General features: G+C 41.3%; 1 protein-coding gene across 4 annotated transcripts in view; it reads left to right on the plus strand.

Annotated features, from left to right (window-relative positions):
- Positions 1 to 24,539, plus strand: part of LOC101130624 (uncharacterized protein C6orf201) — a 51,405-nt gene that overhangs the window by 9,859 nt on the left and 17,007 nt on the right. For all 4 annotated transcript variants that reach the window (XM_055390975.2, XM_063707297.1, XM_063707298.1 and 1 more), the window contains one exon: positions 9,772 to 9,970. In XM_055390975.2, the coding sequence (XP_055246950.1) occupies positions 9,772 to 9,970 (199 nt within the window). The remainder of the gene's footprint in view (positions 1 to 9,771; positions 9,971 to 24,539) is intronic.

Consider the following 24,539-nt stretch of genomic DNA (forward strand, 5'->3'; position numbering starts at 1 on the left):
CCAAGACGGGTGGATCACCTGAAGTCAGGAGTTCAAGACCAGCCTGACCAACATGGTGAAACCCCATGTTTACAAAAAGTAGCTGGGCATGATGGCGGGTGCCTGTAATTTCAGCTATTCAGGAGGTTGAGGCGGGAGAATCCTTTGAACCTAGGAGGTGGAGGTTGCACTGAGCCGAGATCGCACCACTGTACTCCAGCCTGGCAACAGAGTGAGATTCTGTCTCCAAAAAAAAAAAAAAAAAAGGGCAGACTGTCTCCTGGGGGTGTTTGTGTGGGTTCTTTGGCTATTTCCCAGGCTGACAGTTTTCACAGCCTCCTGCTGAGATTTCTTCTCTTCAGGTGCCTTAGTCTGTTTGGGCTGCTATAACAAAATACCGTAGACCGAGGCCGGGCACAGTGGCTCACGCCTGTAATCCCAGCACTTTGGGAGGCTGAAGCGGGTGGATCTGAGGTCAGGAGTTCGAGACCAGCCTGGCCAACATGGTGAAACCCCATCTCTACTAAAAATACAAAAAACAGCTGGGCGTGGTGATGGGTGCCTGTAATCCCAGCTACTTGGGAGGCTGAGGCAGGAGAATCGCTTGAATCTGGGAAGTGGAGGTTGCAGTGAGCCAAGAATGTGCCATTACACTCCAGCCTGGGCGACAAGAGTGAGACTCCATCTCAAAAAAACAAAAACAACAAATACTATAGACTGGGTAAGCTTATAAACAGAAAAATTTATTTCTCATAGTTCTGGAGGCTGGGAAGTCTAAAATCAAGGTAGATACCATGTCTGGAGAAAACTTTCTGGTTCATAGAGGGCACCTTCTTGCTATGTCCTCACATAGTGGAAGTGAGAGGTGACAGCATGCTGGTAGCCCTTGCAGCCCTCGCTCGCTCTGGGCACCTCCTCAGCCTTGGCGCCCACTCTGGCCACACTTGACGAGCCCTTCAGCCTGCCGCTGCACTGCGGGAGCCCCTTTCTGGGCTGGCCAAGGCTGGAGCTGCTTCCCTCAGCTTGCGGGAAGGTGTGGAGGGAGAGGCGCGGGCGGGAACCCGGGCTGCCCGGGGCGCTTGTGGGCCAGCGCCAGTTCCGGGTGGGCGTGGGCTCGGCAGGTCCGGCACTGGGAGCTGCAGGCCGGCCCCGCCGCCCGGGGCAGTGAGGGGCTTAGCACCTGGGCCAGCAGCTGCTGTGCTCGATTTCTCCCGGGGCCGTAGCTGCCTCCCTGCAGGGCAGGGCTGGGGACCTGCAGCCCACCGTGCCTGAGCCTCCCCGTGGGCTCCTGTGCAGGCGGAGACTCTCCAACCAGCGCCGCCCCCTGCTCCACGGCACCCAGTCCCGTCGATCACCCAAGGGCTGAGGAGTGCGGGCACATGGCTTGGGACTGGCAGGCAGCGCCACCTGTGGCCCCGGTATGGGATCCACTGGGTGAAGCCAGCTGGGCTCCTGAGTCTGGTGGGGACTTGGAGAATATGTCTAGCTAAGGGATTGTAAATACACCAATCAGCACTCTGTATCTAGCTCAAGGTTTGTAAACACACCAATCAGCACCCTGTGTCCAGCTCAGGGTTTGTGAATGCACCAGTCGGCACTCTGTATCTAGTTAATCTGGTGGGGACTTGGAGAACCTTTATGTCTAGCTAAGGGATTGTGAATGCATCAATTGGCACTCTGTATCTAGCTCAAGGTTTGTAAATGCACCAATCAGCACTCTGTGTCTAGCTCAGGGTTTGTAAATACACCAATCCACACTCTGTATCTAGTTAATCTAGTGGGGAGGTGGAGAACTTTTGTGTCTCGCTCAGGGATTGTAAACGCACCAATCAGCACCTTGTCCAAACGGACCAATCAGTTCTCTGTGAAACAGACCAATCGGCTGTCTGTAAAATGGACCAATTAGCAGGATGTGGGTGGGGCCAGATAAGAGAATAAAAGCAGGCTGCCCTAGCCAGCCATGGCAACTTGGTGGGGTCGTTTTGCACACTATGGAAGCTTTGTTCTTTTCCTCTTTGCAATAAATCTTGCTGCTGCTTACTCTTTGGGTCTGCAGTGCCTTTATGAGCTGTAACACTGGCCGCGAGGGTCTGCAGCTGCATTCTTGAAGCCACTGAGGCCACGAACCCACTGGAGGAACAAACAACTCTAGATATGCCACCTTAAGAGCTTATAACACTCACCTTGAAGGTCTACAGTTTCACTCTTGAGTCAGCGAGACCGTGAACCCCCCAGAAGGAAGAAAGTACGAACACATTCGAGCATCAGAAGGTACAAACTCTGGACGCGCTGCCTTTAAGAACTGTCACACTGACTGTGAGAGTCCGCAGCTTCATTCTTGAAGTCAGTGAGACCAAGAACCCACCAATTCCAAACACAGAAAGGAGGGGTGGGGGGCATCTCTCTCACGCCTAGTTTATAAGGCACTGCTCCCATGACCTGATCACTTCTTAAAGGCACACCCCACCATGTAATGCCATCACCTTCGGGGCTAGGATTTAACATGAATTTTAAGGGACATAAACATTCAGACCATAGCACCACCCTACCCAGCTTTTGTAAGGTTTGCTTCCATCCAATTTCAACAGAAATTGCCTAATCTTTTGATGGAAATGCTCCTGAGATCCTCCTATATTCAAGCAGACTCCAAATGACTACAGCTGACCCTTGAACAACTTACTTGAGTGTGCAGGTCCACTTGTAGTGTGGCCGAAAATTAAAGAAAAATAAAACTAATTAAAGAAATAAACTTTCCTGGATTAGGCTGACTTGTCCCAGAGGCAGCGACAGGCACAGCCCAGACGCAGAAAAAGTCTTAATAATACTATCTACTGTGCTCTGGAAACTCTCCCAGCACTCCCTCAACATAGCGAGAAGAAAAACCAATTTTCCTTTGTTTTATGGAATAAGTTTATAGATTTCTGTTCTCTGTAACTGGTAACTTAAAAGTATTCTGTTTTATCTAAGCAGTAGAGTGAAGGTCATGAGCCTCTGAACAGGCCTGAGTTATGGCCACCTGGGCGCCGTAATGAAGGTTATAGGATAAGCCCGTGCCTGGTTATAGGATAAGCGCCAGTATACGCTTGCTTCAAGCGAGCCTACCCCCTCTTATGAAGTATGTATAAAAGGCAAGTACTGTCTTTGTTCTGCGCCCAGTCTTTGGACGTTAAATCTGCTGGGTCTAAGTGCACTCAATAATAAAGATATCCTGTATACACCCCAAGGTCTCTCTCTGGTCCTCCTGATCCGGCAACAATAGGTGGATTTTTTTCAATAAATATATTGGAAATTTTTTTGAAGATTTGCCACAATTTGAAAAAATTTGTAGACCAATCATATAGTCCAGAAATAACAAAAAATTAAGAAAAAGTTAGGGTGGTAGCCGTGGTGGCTCATGCCTGTAATTCCAGCACTTTGGGAGGCTGAGGCGGGCGGATGATTTGAGGTAAGGCGTTCGAGACGAGTCTGACCAACATGGTGAAACCCTGTCTTTACTGAAAATACAAAATTAGGCGGTGTGGTGGTACATGCCTGTAATCCCAGCTACTTGGGAGACTGAGGCAGGAGAATTGCTTGAACCTGGGAGGTGGAGGTTGCAGCGAGCTGAGATTGTGCCACTGCACTCCAGCCTGGGCGACAAAGTGGGACTCAAGAAAAAGAAAAAGATGTGAATGCATAGAATATATGTAGATACTAGTCTACTTTATCATTTAGTACCATAAAATGTACACAAACCTATTAGGAAAAGTTAAAATTTATAAAAACTTACACACACAAACACTTACAGACTGTACTTGATGCCATTCACAGTCAAGGGAAATGTAAATGAGAATAAAGATGCAGTATTAGGCCGGGAGTGGTGGCTCACACCTGTAATCCCAGCACTTTGGGAGTACGAGGAGTTAGATCACCTGAGGTCAGGAGTTCAAGACCAGCCTGGCCAACATGTTGAAACCCCGTCTCTACTAAAAATACAAAAAGTAGCCAGACTTGGTGGCTGGCACCTGTAATCCCAGCTACTCAGTAGGCTGAGGCAGGAGAATCTTTTGAACACGGGAGGCAGAGACTGCAGTGAACTGAGATCATGCCATTGCACTCCAGCTTGGGCAACAAAAGCAAAACACCTCAAAAAAAAAAAAAGATGCAGTATTAAATCATAACTGTGGAAAATTAACTGTAGTAATACTGTAGTGCTGTAGTAATTTCATAGCCACCTCCCGTTGCTCTTGCTGTGAGCTTAAGTGGTGTGAATATCCACTTAAAATGCCATGTGATACTAATCATCTCTGTGCGAGCAGCTCATCTCTCCAGTAAATTGCATATCACAGTAAAGTGATTTCACAGTTCTCATGTATTTTTTGTGTTTAGTGCAATACCATAAAACTTGAATAACACCATGGGACCCACAAAAAGTGCCATTAGTGATGCTAGAAGTACTCTCAAGAAGCAGAGAAAAGTCATGATGTTACAAGAAAAAGTTGAGTTGCTTGATATGTACTGTACATTGAATAGTTGCCTGCCACTTCAGACAGACGATTTTTCTTGTAAACAGATGGTGTAAACTTATAGTGTTGATAAATACAGTGCTGTCAATGTATTTCTCTTCCTTATGATTTTCTTTTTATTTTTTTGAGACAGAGTCTCACTCTGTCTTCCAGGCTGGAGTGCAGTGGTGCTATCTCCGCTCACTGCAACCTGCACCTCCCAGTTTCAAGTGATTCTCCATCTCAGCCTCCCGAGTAGTTGGGATTACAGGCACCTGCTACCACACCCGGCTAATTTTTGTAGTTTTAGCAGAGATGGGGTTTCACCATGTTGGTCAGCTATTCTTGAACTCCTGACCTCAAGCAATCCACCTGCCTTGGCCTCCCAAAGTGCTGGGATTACAGGCATGAGCCATCGCGCCCGGCCATGATTTTCTTAATAACATTTTTTTGCTTACTTTAAGGATGTGATATATAATACACATAACATATACAATATGTGTTAACCATTTATGTTAGCAGTAAGGCTTCTGGCTAACAGTAGGCTATTAGTAAAAGTTTTGAGTGAATCAAAAGTCAAAAAAGTAGCTGGGTGTAGTGGCATGGTACAGGTGCTAGACTACCACGCTCAACTACTCGGAAGGCTGTGGCAGGAGGATTGCTTGAGCCCAGGAGTTCGAGACCAGCCTGGGCAACATAGCAAGACTTTTTTTTTTTTTTTTTTGCGACAGAGTTTTGCACTTGTTGCCCAGGCTGGAGTGCAATGGCGTGATCTCGGCTCACTGCAACCTCCACTCCCGCGTTCAAGCGATTCTCCTGTCTCAGCCTCCCAAATAGCTGGGATTATAGGCGTGCGCCACCACGCTCAGCTTTTTGTATTTTTAGTAGAGACAGGGTTTCACCATGTTGGCCAGAATGGTCTCGATCTCTTGACCTTGTGATCCACCCGCCTTGGCCTCCCAAAGTGCTGGGATTACAGGCGTGAGCCACCGAGCCTAGCCAAGACTCTTTAACAAAAGAAACTTATGTGTTTATTTTCAACTGAGCAGGGGTCAGTGCCCCTAACCTCCATGTTATTCAAGGGTCAGTTGTATTTTCCAAGGGGTTTACATATTTATTTACTTATTTATTTATTTATTTTTGAGACAAAGTCTTACTCTGTCGCCCAGGCTGGAGTGCAGTGGTGCGATCTCGGCTCACTGCAACCTCCACCTCCCGGGTTCAAGTGATTCTCCTGCGTCAGCCTCCCAAGTAGCTGGGATTACAGGCATGCACCACCACACCTGGCTACTTTTTGTATTGTAGTAGAGACAGGGTTTTGCCATTTTGGCCAGGCTGGTCTCAAACTCCTGACCTCAAGTGGTCCACCCACCTCAGCTTCCCAAAGTGCTGGGATTACAGGCATGAACCACCAAGTCCGGCTGGGGTTTACATTTAGCTCATAGAAAATCTGTGCCCTTGCTCCCCATACCTTCACCCCGTTGATAAAAGCACAGTTGGCTTCCAACACTGCCCTCTTTTCTCTGTGGCCACAGGCAGCTGTGATCCCAGCCACTCACCATTGTGTTTCAAGGTGTTACAGGCTCAACAAAATATATGGATATATATTGGTGATTTTGCCTCAACAACATATATTGTCCCTCAACAAGATATATTGAATTCCTAACTCCCAGCACCCCAGAATGTGACTAGATTTGGAAATAGGATCTTTACAGGGTGCAGATGTAATTAATTAAACTTAGGTGAACATAATATGTGTAGAGAGGGTTCTTCATCCAGTATGACGGGTGACCTTATAAGAAGGAAGAGACACGCAGGAGACGATGGCCTTGTGACAGTAGAGACAGAGATGGGAGTGATGCATCCATAGGCAAGGAATACCAAGGATTGCAGGCAAACACCAGAAAGTAGGAAGAGACAAAGAAAGATTCTCCCCTCAAGGTTTCAGCATGGCCTTGCTGACACCTTGATATCTGACTTCCAGCCTCCTGAATCGTGAGACAATAAATTTGTTGTTTTAAGTGACCCACTTTGTGGTACTGTTAGGACAGCCCTAGGAGACTGACGCACCAGTGTTAGGAGACATAGTCCCATTCCTCAGGTACTTCTCTAAAGTCCCCTTAAAGCCAAGGGTGGGAAGGGGAATGACATAGTACACAGCACTGCCCCAACTCTGTGCCTAAAGAAATCCTCAAGTGCCTTAAGGAATCCTGAATGAATCCTCTGTTTTTTCACATATTGGTAGGGATGCTGTGCACGCATAGGTGTCTGGCACCTACTCGAGTTTTCTCAGACTTGCGGCCTTGGACAAAACAAGACAACAGAAAAATGTATATTTTCACATCGTGTTACATGTATATGTCCTTCAACTTAGCAATTCCACTTCTAGTTATTATCCTACAGAAACAACTTGTACCTGAGCCCAAGGATGGATAAATATGGCCGTGCACTGAAGCATTGTTTATAATAGTCAAAAATTTAAACAACCTATGACATTCAGTAGCAGAAGAATTAAACGAAGGCATATATCCACATAGTGGAATACTATTAAAAAGAAGGTTGACATTAACATATCTACAATACAGATTATAGAGTTTTAATAAGCTGCAAAGGAAGATATACAATATGGATCCATGTATGCCAAAAGAAAACTATACATTTGTACATATATATGTGTATATAAATGCACAGAAAAGAGTTTTGAAGGAGACTTAGGAAATTCAGGACAGTGGCTACCTCTGGAGAAAGGACAGAGCTTGAAGAGGGAAAATGAAGCAAAACTTTCCCTTTTTGCTATGTAGACTTTGCTGAGTTGTTTCATTTTAATTATTCCAATGGAAACCTTTTACTTTTGTAATTAAAATGCAACATTAACACTGAAAATGCAGTAATTATTTATGTGAAGTTGGAGAAATGAGTTTTGATTTTCTAGAGACATTCTCATTCTATGTTGATTTAGATTTTGTCTCCGTAGCCTCCCAATGTAGACGGTGATAGACGTCGGTACACGTTTAGCAGCCGGTAATTCCTGCCATGTACAACTGCCAAGCAGCAGTGGGGTGCCTTTGTTTCAGAGGTATTTGGGTGCAGTGATTCTTTGCTATGGTTGGAAGCCAGTTTAAGGAGGTTCATGCAGCTGAGGTGAACAGCATTAAGGGGTAAGAAATCACTCCTCAGAGTTCTGAGTTTGTGCCTTCAGGGAACTGGCCTCAGGCTGAGTCCAGTCACTGGGAGCACATTGGCCTTTGAGGTCTTAAATTCATCACTAAAAATGTGCTCCGTTGCCAAGATGCCATTTCCAAACATATAGTGATTTCCTTGCATATGCATCCTGAAGACATGACCCTATTGCTCTGACTTTCATCCGTCAGACCAAGAATTTAAAAATGGATACTGCTGTCTTGCTGCTGCTGGGTCTAAAGCCTTCCTTCTAGAAGAAATTTCTTTTGACCTTAAAAATAGGTTTTGTTCCTTTTCCTGTCAATCCCCTCTTCACCTGCAAGATGCTTTGCCTGTGTTACACTATATTGGTTACCCAGAAATGATTACATGAAGAAAGAAAGAAAAAGAACTAAACATCCATATTTTTTTTTAAAAAACCCAGGTTTTTATTTTATATTTTAAACATAAAGTTAACTTTGGGAGGCTGAGGCAGGAGGATCACTTGAGGCTATGAATGAGATCAGCCTAGGCAACAAAGTAAGACGCTCATCTCTGCAAAAAATAACAAAAATTAGCCGGGTGTAGTGGTGCATGCCTGTAGTCCCAGCTGCTAAGGAGGCTGAGGTCAGAGGATCGCTTGAGCCCAGGAGGTCGAGGCTGGAGTGAGCTATGATTGCACCACTGCACTCCATCCTGGAGCTCTCATGGAGGTGCTGGCTGACCAGGGAGGGATGCCATTCCATTTCTGATAACATAGGATCTAAGCCCCTCTGGTATTGACTTCATCTTCTCCAAGTGGCTCTACCATGCAGTTGTAACTGTACTGCTGGCCATCCAGAGCTCCTACAGTAGGCCGCAGCAGTCCAAACCTCAAGTCTCAGTTACTGGAACACCCAAAAGAAGGAAGGCATTTCCCACCGGCATAGCTGAAAATAGACATGCTTATAACAGAGCGAGAAAAAACAGTTAATTTCTGGCCAGAAATGAATTTTGTGGAATCAAAAAGAACAGTAAGTGACACTCCCACATTCTAACTGACAAAGCATGCTGTTGTTTTAAGTTCAGTCCTACGTTGTAATCCTTGCTCAGGCAAAATCACCAATAAAACGGAGCCCCAAGTTATGCGGCCTGACAATAATGTTAACATTCACCCTATTTCTTCTGGGAAGCTTCAAAATGTGCATCTCCAATTAAGTATGCAATTAAAGGGAAAATGAGAATCACAATAATAATAATTGTATGGTAACTTGCCATTAGTTTGAGAATCATGCACACATAACCAACTCTATTTGTGTGGTCCCAGCATGCCTGCTTGTTTGCTATTCTTTTTTTTTTTTTTTTTGAGAGAGAGTCTCGCTGTCGCCCAGGCTGGAGTGCAGTGGCGTGATCTCGGCTCACTGCAAGCTCCACCTCCTGGGTTCACGCCATTCTCCTGCCTCAGCCTTCCGAGTAGCTTGGGACTACAGGCCCCCGCCACCATGCCCGGCTAATTTATTGTATTTTTAGTAGAGACGGGGTTTCACCGTGTTAGCCAGGATGGTCTTGATCTCCTGACCTCATGATCCACCCACCTTGGCCTCCCAAATGCTGGGAGGTGTGAGCCACCATGCCCGGCCTTGTTCATTCTTTTATTTACTTACAATGTATCTGATAGATGTCTAGGACCAGGCTAAGATCTGAATGGTGCTCAGTAATATTGTTGGAATAAAGGAATGACAAAGCTAAATAGGAATTATTATTATTATTATTTTGAGATGGAGTCTCGCACTGTCACCCAGGTTGGAATGCAATGGCACGATCTTGGCTCACTGCAGGCTCTCCCTCTCGGGTTCACACCATTCTCCTGCCTCAGCCTCCTGAGTAGCTGGGACTACAGGTGCCCGCCACCACGCCTGGCTAATTTTTTGTATTTTTAGTAGAGACGGGGTTTCACCGTGTTAGCCAGGATGGTCTCGATCTCCTGACCTTGTGATCCTCCCGCCTCAGCCTCCCAAAGTGCTGGGATTACAGGCATGAGCCACCGCACCCGGCCCAATAGGAATTATTAAGCTGCATATATATGTTTTCTCAAATCAGTGCCTTGTTACTCTTGCTATGCAAAGATGGAGAGGAACATTGAATGTATTAATGCTTATTCTATTACCAGGTGAGAATCCTGAACTCTCTGGCTTAGAAAGAATCTTAGCAAGACATCAGTTGCCAAAAGAGATTAATCTGACCCCAAAGCCGAACAGAATGCCCCCATGGAAAAGAAAAATCATCAACAATGTAACTGACGGGTGGAAGAAATGTCACTTGTTGAAGAGAAACACGAAAGAGCCTCCAATGTCCACCATAGTTGTCAGGTAGACTCTAATTTCTGCCTTATGTGGATATATTTAGAGATACACAGGGTGATCACAAAATCTCTATATGCCTTAGCTAAAAAATGATAAGCACTGTTCTATATAAAAGCACATGGACCCCATTTTTACCCACCCCCAAGCTGCTAGAGGAGCCCTCATTGGGAGTAAACTCATGGAAATGGGAGCAGGAGTGTGGGTCCTCCATGGCCCATTGCAGTCTAGAATAGAGAGCAGAAATCTAGCAAGAACAGAATGGGATTCTTGGAGAGAAACCCAACCACTGAGCTGTGGGGCTTTTTGGCTGCATAAGTTGGGAAGCAGCTTGGTTTTTCACACCCACCATTGGCATGACCGGGGGCTAGGATACCATAGCAGGACATGGTGGACCTTTGGCTTTATCCCTGGTCTGCCAGACTGTACATGGAGAGAACTGGAGCACCATTGGACAGTCTTAACAAGAGGAGTGACATCATCTGACTCAAATCCTCTCTAGCCTCCCAAAGAATGCATGGGTGGAGGAGAGCTGTTGGGAGATTTTACAGCTCTGCAGGTAAGGGATGGTGGCCCAGGTGGTAACAGTGGGGATGTGGAATTGGTTGGATTCCGGTGCTCAAAGTCATAAGCTTTGGTTCCTTGGCAAATTATCTTTTTTGGTGCACTTCTTTCCCTGCTTATGCCAGATAGATGGTGTTTCTATATTTGTTTCTTTTCTTTCCTTTTTTTTTTTTGAGACAGAGTCTCGCACTGTCACCCAGGCTGGAGTGCCGTGGTGCGATCTCAGCTCACCGCAACCTCCGACTCCTGGGTTCCAGTGATTCTCCTGCCTCAGCCTCCCGAGTAGCTGGGATTACAGGCATGTGCCACCACACCTGGCTAATTTTTTTTTGGTATTTTTAGTGGAAACGGGGTTTTGCCATGTTGGCCAGGCTAATCTCAAACTCCTGACCTCAGGTGATACAACTGCTTGGCCTCCCAAACGGCTGGGATTACAGGCGTGAGCCACCATGCCTGGTCTATATTTGTTTCTTTCGTAATGCTGCATGTATTGCAATGATGCCTACACTTTGTACATAGTAAGTATTCAAGCAATTTTGCCGGGCTGTCAGGATAAATGTAGATGTTGCTACAAAGACAGGATCATTTCTGATCTGAAGGTAACATAACCGGGAGAGAGTTCCAGCTCATGAATTTGCCTGAACTGGAAGCTTCCCCTGGGATCATGGCCCTGGTGAAACAGAGTCCTTGTCTGCATTTTTTTCAGTGTCCTCAGTGGCATAATTTGCCAATTTGATTTAAATATTGGTAGCCAAAGAAGGCAAAGATATTATTATAAAAGAAGGTGGTCAATGGAACCATGGTGTTTTCTGGACAAAGCAAAGACACTACATTTTTGTCCAGAAGTAGGTAAAGGTTATATTAAGTGATGATATCTGATTACTCAAGTGAAGATTATTTGACCATGCTCTGGAAGCCTGATATGATTTGGCTCTGTCCCCACCCAAATCCCATTTTGAATCGTAATCCCCACATGTTGGAGGAGGGGCCTGGTGGGAGGTGATTGGATCATGGGAACAGATTTCCTCCTTGCTGTTCTCATGACAGTGAGTGAGTTCTCAAGAGATCTGTTGGTTTTAAAGTGTTGCACTTCCCCCCTCACTCTCCCTCTCTCTCCTGCTCCACCACGATAAGATGTGCCTGGCTTCCCCTTTGCTTTCTGCCCTGATTGTAAGTTTCCTGAGGCTTCCCAATCATGCTTCCTGTTAAGCCTGTGGATCTATGATTCAGTTAAACCTCTTTTCTTCGTAAATTACCCAGTCTCATGTAGTTCTTTATAGCAATGTGAAGACAGAATAACACAAGACCTATTTTTAAAAATTCAAGTTTCACAACCATAGAAAGTTTGTACACCTCAATTTTAGGTCCTGATGTCTTCATATGAAGTTATAGATCTTTATATCTTAGTTTGCTTTCTGAAAATATAGCTAGAGTATCAGAACATAGGAAATGATACTTTTTTTTTAACATTTTATTTTACAAACATTTATTTGCTTTCCTTAAAAGCAGGGACTGTCAGCCTATCTTATTTATTTTTGTATTCCTAGTGTTACAGGTTGGAGTCTCAAGTGCTGAGATAGAAATAAGAATGCAAAAGGTTTCCTGGGAGTGGTGTTGCATCGAAGTGGAAGTGGGAAAACAGTGTTGGGCAGGGATTCAAGAGGTGGAGAAACAGGCTTCGCCTCAGTGGAAGGAGTTGCAAAGTCATGTTGCAGGGGGCTTGGGTACAGGACAGGTGGGAGGATTAGGCCCATTTTGCAATCAATCAATCATGAACCTTGTCTTGGTTGCTGTGACTCCAGATTCCTGAAGGATCTGCTGAATTAACTGTTCTAGTTCTGATGATGCCTCCTGGCATTAATGATTCTTCTCCTATTACCTGGTAACATGGTAAATATTGTCATTTGATAACTGTATCATTCTTAATTCTTTGTGACTTAACTGACACCCTTGAGAGAATTCATTCTTTAGCCAAAGCAAGCCTATTATTAAGAATCATCAATAATAGCTTTGTCCTTAAAACTAGAACTACCATATGACCCAGCAATCCCACTACTAGGTGTGAACCCAAAGGAAAGTAAATCAGTATGTCAAAGAGCTCTCTGCCCTCCCATGTGCATTGCAGCACTATTCACAACAGCCAAGATATGCAGTCAACCTAGGTTTCCATCGACAGATGAATGAATTAAAAATGTGGTGTATATACACAAGAGAATACTTTTTAGCATAAAAAAGAAGGAAATCCTGTCATACGAGGCTGCATGGATGAGCCTAGAGGACATTATATTAAGTGGAATAAGGCCCAGAAAGACAAACTTCAAAACGTTCTCACTCATTTGTGGGCGCTAAAAATTAAAACAGTTGTATTCATGGAGGTAGAGAGTAGAAGAATGGTTTCTAGAGGCTGGGAAGGGTAGTGGGGGTAGTGAGAGGAAGTGGGGAAGAATACTGCATGCTGTCATTCATATGTGGAAGCTAAAAACGCTGATCTCACAGAAGTAGAGAGTTGAACAGTGGTTGCCAGAGGTTGGGAAGGGTAACGGGAAGGGGTGGATAGCCAGAGGTTGGTTACCCAATACAAAAGTACAGCTAGACAGGAGGAATAAGTTCTGGTGTTCTGTAACACTGTAGGGTGGTTATAGCCAACAATAATTTTTTGTTTATTTTCAAATAGCTAGAAGAGGGCATCTTGAATGTTCCCAACACAAAGAAATGAAAATTGTTTGAGGTGATGACATGCTCATTACCTTTATTTGATCATTACACATTGTAAACATGCATCAAAACATCCCACTGTATCCCATAAATATGTGCAGTTATTATGTCAATTTAATCGAAGAATAGCTTTGTTTTTGTCTAAGAGCTATTGAACACTACTGATTCGTGTGCCCTTGACCACCTGTAAAATGGTGTTGCTAATACCTCATGTTGTATCAGAAAGAGTTGTGACACTGATAGAAAAACGACTGTGAAATTGAGTTTTGACAAGTATGAAGTATTATTTGAATGCATTGTACAGTATTTTCACATGTTAGATTGAGGCAACTGTAGGTCCTAACCTTGAATCTGCCCTGGCAAACATTTGCTCAATTTATGCTGTGTATCCCCGCTAGCACAGAGAGGATAAGGCCCCTCTCTCACATGGCAATAGCAGTTTTAGTGCCACAAAACAGGCAGATCATACATGAGGCCTGCTGGCTTTGACAAAGTTCCTTCAGTGCTATGCTATGTAAACAGATCAGCAGGCACAAAAGCCAGGAGTCCTGGGACCATGCTGGTAAACAGATTTTCTAAGTCTAGAGCTGCAGATGGTGATGTCTTATCCCTGTTGGTGAACCTGGCAGGATTCCAACCCCCAGCTCAATAATACTGTAAATCCCTACTGGATACTGCATGTAAATTATAATTACTTGTAAACTGTGTTTACTGGCTCAATATGCCATATTTATATGGACTCTAGGGCTTAATTTTTTTTTCTCTTGATAAGTGTGACAAAAGCAGTACTTGAACAGAAGAGAGCTGTTTGTTCCATATGAGAACTTTAGTTTAGATTCCATAATGTTTTTGTTCATCGATGTGGTAGCAACTGAAGACGGGGTCTGGTGGTCGATGGGTTTTATTTTGCCCACTTCTCTGCCATAGACATTTGCAATTTATCCTGACTTGGGGCCACTCCTCCTCTATACCGAAATTCATCTTTTATTGTACTTACCATGTTATAGTGTCTGTGTTGATTTGCTACTCCACTCGTGTGCTGTGTAAGCATTTAAGAAAAATGTTTAATGTTTTCTTTTTCTTTTTCTTTTCTTTTCTTTTCTTTTTTTTTTTTTTTGAGATGGAGTCTCACTCTTGTTGCCCAGGCTGGAGTGCAATGGCTCAATCTTGGCTCGCTGCAACCTCTGGCTCCCAGGTTCAAGCAATTCTCCTGCCTCGGCCTCCCGAGTAGCTGGGATTACAGGCGTGCACCACCACACCCAGCTACTTTTTGTATTTTTGGTAGAGGCAGGGTTTCACCATGTTAGCCAGGCTGGTCTCAAACTCCTGACCTCAGGTGATCCTCCTGCCTCAGCCTCACAAAGTGTTGGGATTACTGGCGTGAGCCACCGTGCCTGGCCATTTTTCTTTTCTTTTCTTTTCTTTTTTTTTTTTTGAGATGGAGTCTTGTTCTGTCACCTGGGCTAGAGTGATCCCCCCAGAAGTGGGGCCAGAAATCCTGAAGCAGTAGCCGCAAGCCAATCTACATGGAAAGGCAGGAAAACAACGCTTGAGTGCCTGGGTACAAGGGAACCGAGGCAGGTTTGGAGAAAAAGACCTGGCACATGGTGTGGAGGCTCCTTCTGGGGACTTGGCACTGGATTTTATATGGGAATGAAGGTGACTGGGCTGGTCAGGGCATGTGTTATCCCTCTGGAATTTAGAGGCAGGTCTTGGCAAATACTTGCTGACACTTCCTACACCTGCTGACTTTCACGTACCCCTGCTGATTTCAATGGAAGGGACACGTGTATGTTCTGATCTTGGGGAGCATCATTCCATGCCCCTACTAGAAAAGATGTCTCAAACACTTTCTGTGACGTGACTGGTTCACATCTTCTGCTTGCTTTAAATTTTCTTTGCCTTATTAAGTTGTGAGAGTTCTTTTCATATTTTCAATACAAAATTCTTTGATAAAAGCATTGCAAATATTTTCTCCCAGATGGTAGCTTGCCTTTCATTATTTCATGATAACACAGAAGAACAAAGGTTTTACATTCCCAATTCATCAATTTTTTTCTTTCACAGTTTTTGCATTTTATATTCTAAGAATCCTTTGACAAGTCCAAAGTTGCAAAGACTTGCTCCTATATTTCCTTACTGAAGTTTTGTAGTTTTAAGCTTCAAATTTAGGTTGGTAGGCCGGGCACGGTGGCTCACGCCTGTAATCCCAGCACTTTGGGAGGCTGAGGCAGGCGGATCACAAGGTCAGGAGTTTGAGACCATCCTGGCTAACATGGTGAAACCCCATCTCTACTAAAAATACAAAAATTTAGCCAGGCGTGGTGGCGGGCGCCTGTAGTCCCAGCTGCTCGGGAGGCTGAGGCAGGAGAATAGTGTGAACCCGGGAGGCGGAGCTTGCAGTGAGCCGAGATTGCCCCACTACACTCCAACCTGGGTGACAGAGCAAGACTCTTTCTCAAAAAAAAAAAAAAAAATTTAGGTTGGTAGGCCATTTTACTTTATTTTTGTATAGGGTTTGATATTCATTGGTTTGATGTTAATTTCTTTTTTCTATTTGGCTATCTAGTTGACCCATTGGCATGTGTTAAAAAGATTTTCCTTTCCGTATTGAATTGTTTTGGCACTTTTTTTTTTTTTTGAGATGGAGTCTTGCTCTGTCATCCAGGCTGGAGTGCAGTGGTGCGATCTTGACTCACTGCAACCTCTGCCTCCCAGGTTCAAGCAATTCTTCTGCTTCAGCCTCCAGAGTAGCTGGGTTTACAGGTGCCTACCACCACACCCAACTAATTTTTGTATTTTTAGTAAAGACGGTTTCACCATGTTGGCCGGGCTGGTCTCAAACTCCTGACCTCAAGTGATCCACCCACCTTGGCCTCTCAGAGTGCTGGGATTACAGGCATGAACTACTGTACCCGGCCTGTTTTGGCACATTCATAAAAAATGAATTTCCACATATATTTGAGTGTATTTCTGAATCCTATTTTGCTCCATTTATCTACATGTCTTTGCCCAAACAAGACTTTCTTATTGTGGCCAGGTCCTGAAATAAGGTAGTGTTAGGCATCTGACTTTGATCTTCTGCTTTAAAAATTGCTTTGATTATTTTAGGTTCTTTGTATTGCCATAAAAATTTAGAACCAATTTGTTAGTTTCTACAAAAGGACTACTAGAATTTGTTTGGGATTGAGTTGAATCAAGATCAATAGGGGAGAACTTCCATCTTAATAACACTGAGACTTTCAACATGGACAGGATATATTTGCCCTTTGGTTAGGTCTTCTTTAATGTCTCCTAACAATGTTTTGTAGTTTTCAGTGAAGAAGTCATGGATATTTTTTGTTATATTTATTACTAGCACAGGGGTAAAAGGAGCTTTCCTTTTTCCCTCTGAAGGTTGATGAAAGGCGTCTGCTAAACTTGACAACAGACAGATTAACAAGAGAAAAGGCATACAGATTTATTCATTCAAAGAAGGGCCAGGTGGTTGATGATTAAATGCCTGCTTCATAGGGGAGAGGAAGGTGAGGGATGTAAGGAATTTTAGAGGAAAAGTAAATTATATTTAGGGAAGATGACTGGGCCTAAACAAGAGACAATAGCCTGGGACAAAGTCCCTCTGAACTCTGGGAGAGATGGCAACAAGTTATGGGAAGGTGAGGGGAGGAACTGCACCATGAACAAAGTTTGCCTTATGCAGATAAAGTCCCTCAGAATAGCCCTCAGAAGAGTACATGGAAAGTCTGTCTAGGGGGGTGTGGTGACAACCTTTATTTTATCTTTGGTGATTAATCTTTCCTGGTTAATGAGAGTTCAGACAGAATATTAAAGGCAATTGTTTTTCTCGGAGAATAACTTCCCTCAGTCAGATATGGGAACTTCAGAGACAGCCCCTCCCTGCACTTGTGGGAAGAAACAAGGGAAGGTTAGAGAGACCTTGGTTTGGAGGCAGAGTCTAAGGGCTTTCATTTAATTCAAAGCATTCAGCGTGCCAAAGTGCCATACTCTAGAGTATCGTTTTCTGAGCCTCAAAACTAGGTATTTTATAGTTTATAGCACCACTGTAAATGAAAAATATTAAATATAAGGATACAATTGATTTTTGTTAATTATTGTGGTATACTACAAACTTGTACATTAATTTATTAGTTCTAGTAGCTATTTTTTAGATTTCCTGGGATTTCTCTTTTATTGTGATAAGAACACTTTACATGAGGTCTTAACAAACCTCTCAACAATTTTTAAGCGTGCAATGCATTATTGTGAACAGTGTTGTAAGCAGGTATTTAGAGCTGATTCATCTTGATTGCCTGAAACTTTAAGCCTGTTGATCATTAATTCCCATTTCCCCCTCCCACAGCGCCCTGCGATGTAACCATCATTACGCTCTTTGATTCTATGAATTTGACTGTTTTAGATGCCTCATATAAATGGAATCATGCATTATTTCTGTGACTGGCTTATTTCACTTAGCATGTCCTCAAGGTGCGTCTACGTTGTCACGTATTACAGAATTTCTGTCTTTTAAAAGGCTGACTAGTACTTCATTGTATGTATATACCACATTTTCTTTATCTGCTTCTCTGTCAATGAAGATTTACATTTTTCCCATACTTTGGCTATTGTGAATGGTGCTGCGATGAATATAGAGGTGTTAATGTCTCTTCAAGATTTTGATTTCAATTCTTTTGGATAAATACCCAGAAGTGGGATTGCTGGATCATATAATTCCTTGGGATTTTTTTTTAATGTAAATAGTCATATTATCTGCAAATAGAGAAACATTTTTACATCTTCTTTTCCATTCTTTGTCTTTTATTTCCTTTCTTTGCCTTATTGCAATGACTAAGATTTTCAGCACAATGTTGAATAGATGTGGTAAAAGCAGACATCTTTCATTTTTTTCCTCAATCTCAGAGAAAAAACAATTCAGTGTTTTATTTACTCTAGGTTTCTGCAGATTCCTCTTATAAGTTTGAGAAGTTCCCTGTTTCTAGTTTGTTTTTATCACACATGAATGTAGAATTTTGTCAAATGCTTTCTCTGTATCTATTAATAATATGTTTATTCTATTAATATGGTGAATTGCATTGCTTTTTAAAAATATTTCTTATAGTAAAATGTGCATAACATAAGATTTACCATTTTAAATGCTTAAGTGTAATTAAGTTTGTGGCATTAAGTACATTCCCATTGTTATGCAACCATCGTCACTATCCTTCTCCAGAACATTTTCATCATCCCATAATGAAACTGTCTCTCCTTTAAACATTAATTTTCTACCCCTTTTTCTTCTCAGCACCTGGTAACCATTATTCTATTTTCTGACTCTATGAATTTGCCTATTGAATCATACAATATTTGTCCTTTTGTGTCTGGCTTATTTCACTTGGCATAATGTCTTCAAGGTTCATCCATGTTGTAGCATGTATCAGAATTTTATTCTTTTTTAAGGCTGATAATATTTCATTCTATGTATAGACTACATTTTGTTGATCCATTCATCTGTTGATGGACACGGGTTGTTTTTACTTTTCTATCTTGTGAATAATGCTTTGTATGCAAATATCTGTTCAACTCTCTGCTAGTCAATTATTTGCGGTATATACTCTGCTATGGTTTAAATGTCTTTTCCAAAACTCATGTTGAAATTTAATTGCCATGTCACTTTATTGTTTGAGTGACGTTGGTGTGAAGCTTAATTGATGCCTTTTGCTTTATGTCCTGCTTAAGTCTCTGTGAAGGATTTGTGTTTTTCTGCCTTACAAATATAATTTAATTTATTGGACAGGAATTCATGGATAGTAATGCTGTCTGCCCCTTTACTTCAGAAAACACAGTGACTCTAGTGGATTTGAATAAGTGAAACTGCTCTGAAATGCTATGGAAAGCCGACTCCCCAAAGAGTGGTTTCTTCTAGAAGTTTGAATTTGTAGCTACAGTTTCCAGAAAGAAAAATAGTAGTTGGATAACTTGGTAAAATAATAACATCATTTTCATTTTCTTCCCTTTTCTTAACTTTGGTTTCCTAAAGGAAGAAAATAAGCACGTAGCACATAATCTATTTAAATAGATTTAAAGAGAGTTGCAAAATAAATCACCCGGTCTAGCTCTTAAGTGAATAAAACAGATTTTGTTTGTGAATAAAATCTGTTGATCGCCAACACCACCACTACAGTATCCCACCAAGGGCTTCATGTGTCAGCTCAGTGCGACCTCCTTTAACTCGGCAGCACCGCTGCAGCTGCTGACGTAGCCTCGGTAGGTGTCTATTAGAGCTCTACCATATACAGTGGTGCATCTTCAGATTTATGCATCAAACTAAAGACATGTCCAAGTCCATTTTAATTTCTTCAGTGTTTTTATGAGAAGTTTTATGGACCTCCCCCAATTGTCTTTTTATTTGGGGTTATGACAATCCTGTTTGATAATTACAGTGATAATGTTTCCACGTGATGCTTTTGTTTGAACCTGATAAAATCTAGTGAAACTTTGTAATGATCTATGTGCACTTTTACTTGTAAAATGGAATTTCTATATGTTTATACTTGTAAATATATTGTTGTTAGTGCTCCTGTTGCTCATGGTGTCCTGCCTCGCATTTGTGATTCTGTTAATGACTTGTATCTTAACTAAGTTCTTAGTGGTGTTGTAATAGGGAGATGGGGCAGGTGGGGGGTTATTTGTACCACTGAATCTTCATTAATTTGGTTCTTTACTGTTTTGAGGGGAGAAAGAATGTGAAATGGTTTGTGTATTATTGAATTTTAAGCAATATTTTAGAAGCTGTGTGACTGCTTTAATAACTTTTTCCCAGTGTTATTTGAATCATACTACCAGTTTTACTAAAGCTGAATGACAATTGTGTGAAAGTTACTGCCTTCATAAGATCAAGTCACCACTGTTACACAGCTGACATATAGTGTATTACCTTTGCAGCTAGTAAACTGTAAAGTTTAGATACTGAATCTCGTTACAGGGTTATTTATATAATGTGACGTTATTCAGTACTGACAGACTACATGAAGTAGTTTTAAAATCTAGTGCTATTTTTATTTTAAAAGTTAGCAATGAGGAGGAAATGTGATCTGGCTGTGTATGTCTTCTGTACAAAGCCTGAAATGCTTATGGTTTTTTGGTTAACAGCCACAGAGGGCAAAGTTTAAGACTTTCTTGTAAGGACTAACTGTTCTTTTCAAGCCACTGTTTGTTTTTCTAAAAGCAGGATTTGCTTCCGTAGCAGGCAAGTTCCTTGACGTGGAATAGTGCAACCTGTATGTGGGCTATTACAATAGGAAAGACATCTGTATTTGCACAGTTTAAATCATTCTTAAATTTTAAACATGTGAAATGTCCCAAAAAATCTTTAATTTTTTGGTAATTTTTACTCTTTTTATGCACATGTTGATTTCTTAATGGTAAATCCTTCATTTAAAGGTAGTGTTTTCTGTTGAGAATATTTTCATGGAATAAAACAATCTTTTCGTGGCAAAAAAAAAAAAAAGAAATTTAATTGCCATGTGATGTATTGAAAGGTGAGACCTTTAAGGTGTGATTAGGTCATGAGGGTTCTGCTTTCATGAGTGGATTAATGCCATTATTGTGGGAGTGGGTTAGTATGTCAGAAGGTCAATCTCCTTTTTCTCTCTGTTTCACGTGTGTGGTTTCTTGACATGCTATGCCTTTGCCATGATATGATGCAGCAAGAAGACCCTTACCACACATGTGGCACCTCCATCTTGGATTCCCAGGCTCCAGAACCAAGAGCCAAATAAATATATTTTCTTTATAAATTACTCAGTTTATGGTATTCTATCATAGCAAGAAAAATGGACTAAGACATACCCAGAAGTGGAATTGTGGGATTGTATGGTAATTATGCCTATTTGGGGTCCCTTAAGATTCCATATGCATTTTAGAATACATTTTACATATCTGCAAACACATTGTTGGGACCTTGATAGAATTACATTAAATCTGCAAATCACCTTGGGTAGTATTAATATCTCAATAATACTAAGTCTTTTAATCCGTGAACATGTGAAGTCTTCCCATTTATTTATATGTCTTCTGTAATTTATTTCAGTAATGTTTTGTAGTTTTCACTAAGTATTATGCCTCATTGGATAAACTCATTCCTAAATTTGGTTATTTTTGATGTTATTATAATTTGAATGGTTTTTCTCAATTTCGTTTTTGGAATTTTCATTGCTAGTATTTATTTATCTTTAATCTTTATTTTTTCCTTCTTTCTGCTAGTTTTGGATTTAGTTTGTTCTTTTTCTAGTTTCTTATGGTGTAAATCTAGGCTGTTTATTCAAAATCTTTCTTTTTTCTTAATGTGTTTGCAGCTGCAAATTTCCATTTTAGCACTGCTTTCAGATCCTCCCATAAGTTTTGGTTTGTCATGTTTTCATTTCTGTCAAGATATTTTAAATTTTTTCTTTGTGATTTTTCTTGACCCATTGGTTATTTAAAAGTGTGTTAATTTCTACATACTTGTGAATTGTCCAGGTTTTTGCTGTTAACTTCTAGTTTCATTTCATTGTGATGAGAAATGATATTTTGTATTTCAATTTTTAAATCTAGTAAGATGTCCTATGGCTTAACATATGGAAAATGCTCCATGTGCACTTAAAAAATACATATTCTGTTGTCGTTAAGTGCAGTGTACTGTATGTGTCTGTTGGGTCCAGTGGGTCTATAGTGTTTTTTAAGTCCTATATTCCCCTATGATCTTCTACCTGGTTCTCTATCCACTGAAGAAAGTGGAGGTATTGAAGTTTTCTACTATTATTGTAGAGCCATTTATTCTTCAATTCTGTCAATGTTTGCTTCATACATTTTGGAGCTCTAATATTTAGTGCATATGTTTATAATTGTCATATCTTCTTGGTAAATTGAGACTTTTAGCATTATATTATGTCTGTGTCTCTTTTAACAGTTTTTGACTTAAAGTCTATTTTGTCAATTAGTATAGCCATTTCTGCTCTCTTTTTATTACTATTGGCATGGAATATCTTTTTAATCCTTCCACTTTCACCCTACTCATATCCTTAGATCTAAAGTGAGACTCTTTTAGACAGTATATAGTTGATCCTGGTTTTATATCCACTCTGCCAACTTATGATTTTTGATATGTTTTCAATCCAATTACATTTAAATTGCTGAAAAGAAAGCAATTAGTTTTGCCATTTTGTTGTTTTCTCTGTCCCTTACAGGTTTTTTTCTCCCTCATTTCCTTGATTACTGCCTTCCTTCATGTTTAAAGTTGTTGTAATGGCATATTTTGATTCTCACTTCTGCTTGCGTATATTTTCTTGGTGTTTACCATGGGCATTGCATATAACATCCTAGAGTTATGATGATCTATCTTAATTGATACCAACTTAACTTCAATTGCATATAAAAACTCTACTTCCTTAAAGCTTTTCTCCCCTTATGTTATTGATGTCACAAATTATACCGTTTAATATTATATATCCATTAACATAGATTCATAATTATTTTATGCAATTGTCTCTTAAATCCTGTAGAAAATCAAAAGTGGAGTTATAAACCAAAATTACATTAATACTGTTTTTACATTTGTTCATATATTTACCTTTACTGGAGAACTTTATATTTTCATCTGTCTTCCAGTTACTATCTAGCATTATTTCATTTCAAACTGAAGGACTTCCTTTAACATTTCTTGTAGGGCAAGTGTAGTAATAATAAATTCCCTCAGCTTTTGTTTTTATGGGAATGTCTTAATTTCTCCCTCATTTTTGAAGAAACATTTTACCAGGTATAGAACTCTCAGTTGACAGTTTTTTTTTTAATTTTCAGCACTTTAAATATATCACCCCACTGCCTCTAGTCTCCAAGGTTCTTGCTGAAATAATACTCTGATAGTCTTATCGCAGATCTCTTGTACATAGTCACTTTTCTCTTGATGCCTTCCAAGATTCTCTTTATCTTGCACTTTTGTCAGCTTTGATTATGTGTCTTCGTATGGGTGTCTTCAGGTTTGTCCTACTTGGAGACCATTGAGCTTGGATTTGTATATCCATGTCTTTCCTCATATTTGGCAGGTTTTCAGCATTATTTATTCAAATAGTCTCTCTTCTCATTTTTCTCACCTCCTTCTGGGACTCCCATTATGCATATATTGGTCAGTGTGATGGCATCTCATAAGTCCCTAAGCCTCTGTTCACTTTATTTTTTCTTCTGTATGCTTCTCAAATTCAATAATTTCAAATGAGCTGTTTTCAAATTTGCTTATTCTTTCTTCTACTTATTTGAGTTTGCTGTTGAACTCCTCTAATAAAATTTTCAAATCAGTTATTGTACTTTTCAGCTCAATAATTTTTTTAATAATTTCTTTGTTGATATTCTCATTTTGTTCATATGTTTTCTTGACTTTCCTTTGTTCTTTGTTCATGTTTTTCTACAGTTCTGGGAGTATATTTGACAGTTGTGGGTTTTTTTGTTGTTGTTTTGAGACAGACTCTCACTCTGTTGCCCAGGCTGAAGCACAGTCATGTGATCTTGGCTCACTGCAACCTCTGCCTCCTGGGTTCCAGTGATTCTCATGCCTCAGCCTCCTGAGTAGCTGGGATTACAGGTGTGCAGCGCCATGCTCTGCTAATTTTTTTGTATTTTTAGTAGAGATGGGGTTTCACTATGTTGGCCAGGCTAGTCTCAAACTCCTGGCCTCAAGTGATCTGACTGCCTTGGCCTCCCAAAGTGCTGGGATTATAGGCATGAGCCATCGCACCTGGCTGACAGTTGTTTTAAAGTCTAGTAAGCCTGATGCCTGTGTTTCTTCCAGAACTGTTTCTGGAGATGTGTTTTGTTTATTTGAATGGGCCATCTTTCCCTGGTTCTTTGCATGCCTTATGATCTTTTTTTGAAAATTGGGTATTTAAAAAAAATATGGCCACTCTCCCAGTCTTTGCAGACTGGCATGTAAGACCTCACTAATTTGTAAGTCCATGAGGTCTTCACTAATCTGAGATTAGTCCAGGTCTTCTCAGGTCTTTTCTAGGCATGCTTCCTTCCTGTGAATGTGTGTGTGCGCCCTGTCCCCATCACAGGTGATTTTAAAGGTCTTCATTTCCTAAACAGTCTCACTGCAGCTTTTTCTTAGGGCCTTAGATATTCTATTGTATTCCTCTGTAATCTCTTGCCCTCAGAAGTCCACAGGGCAGCAATCCCTGTGTAGTTTTCATGTGCTGCCTTGCTCACCACTGCCTTCTGTGGCTTCCAGCCTGAAATCAAAACTATTTGCTGTCTCCAGTCTGATATCTGAGTC

The sequence above is a fragment of the Gorilla gorilla genome, chromosome 5 (assembly GCF_029281585.2).
Source record: "Gorilla gorilla gorilla isolate KB3781 chromosome 5, NHGRI_mGorGor1-v2.1_pri, whole genome shotgun sequence".
NCBI lineage: Eukaryota > Metazoa > Chordata > Mammalia > Primates > Hominidae > Gorilla > Gorilla gorilla.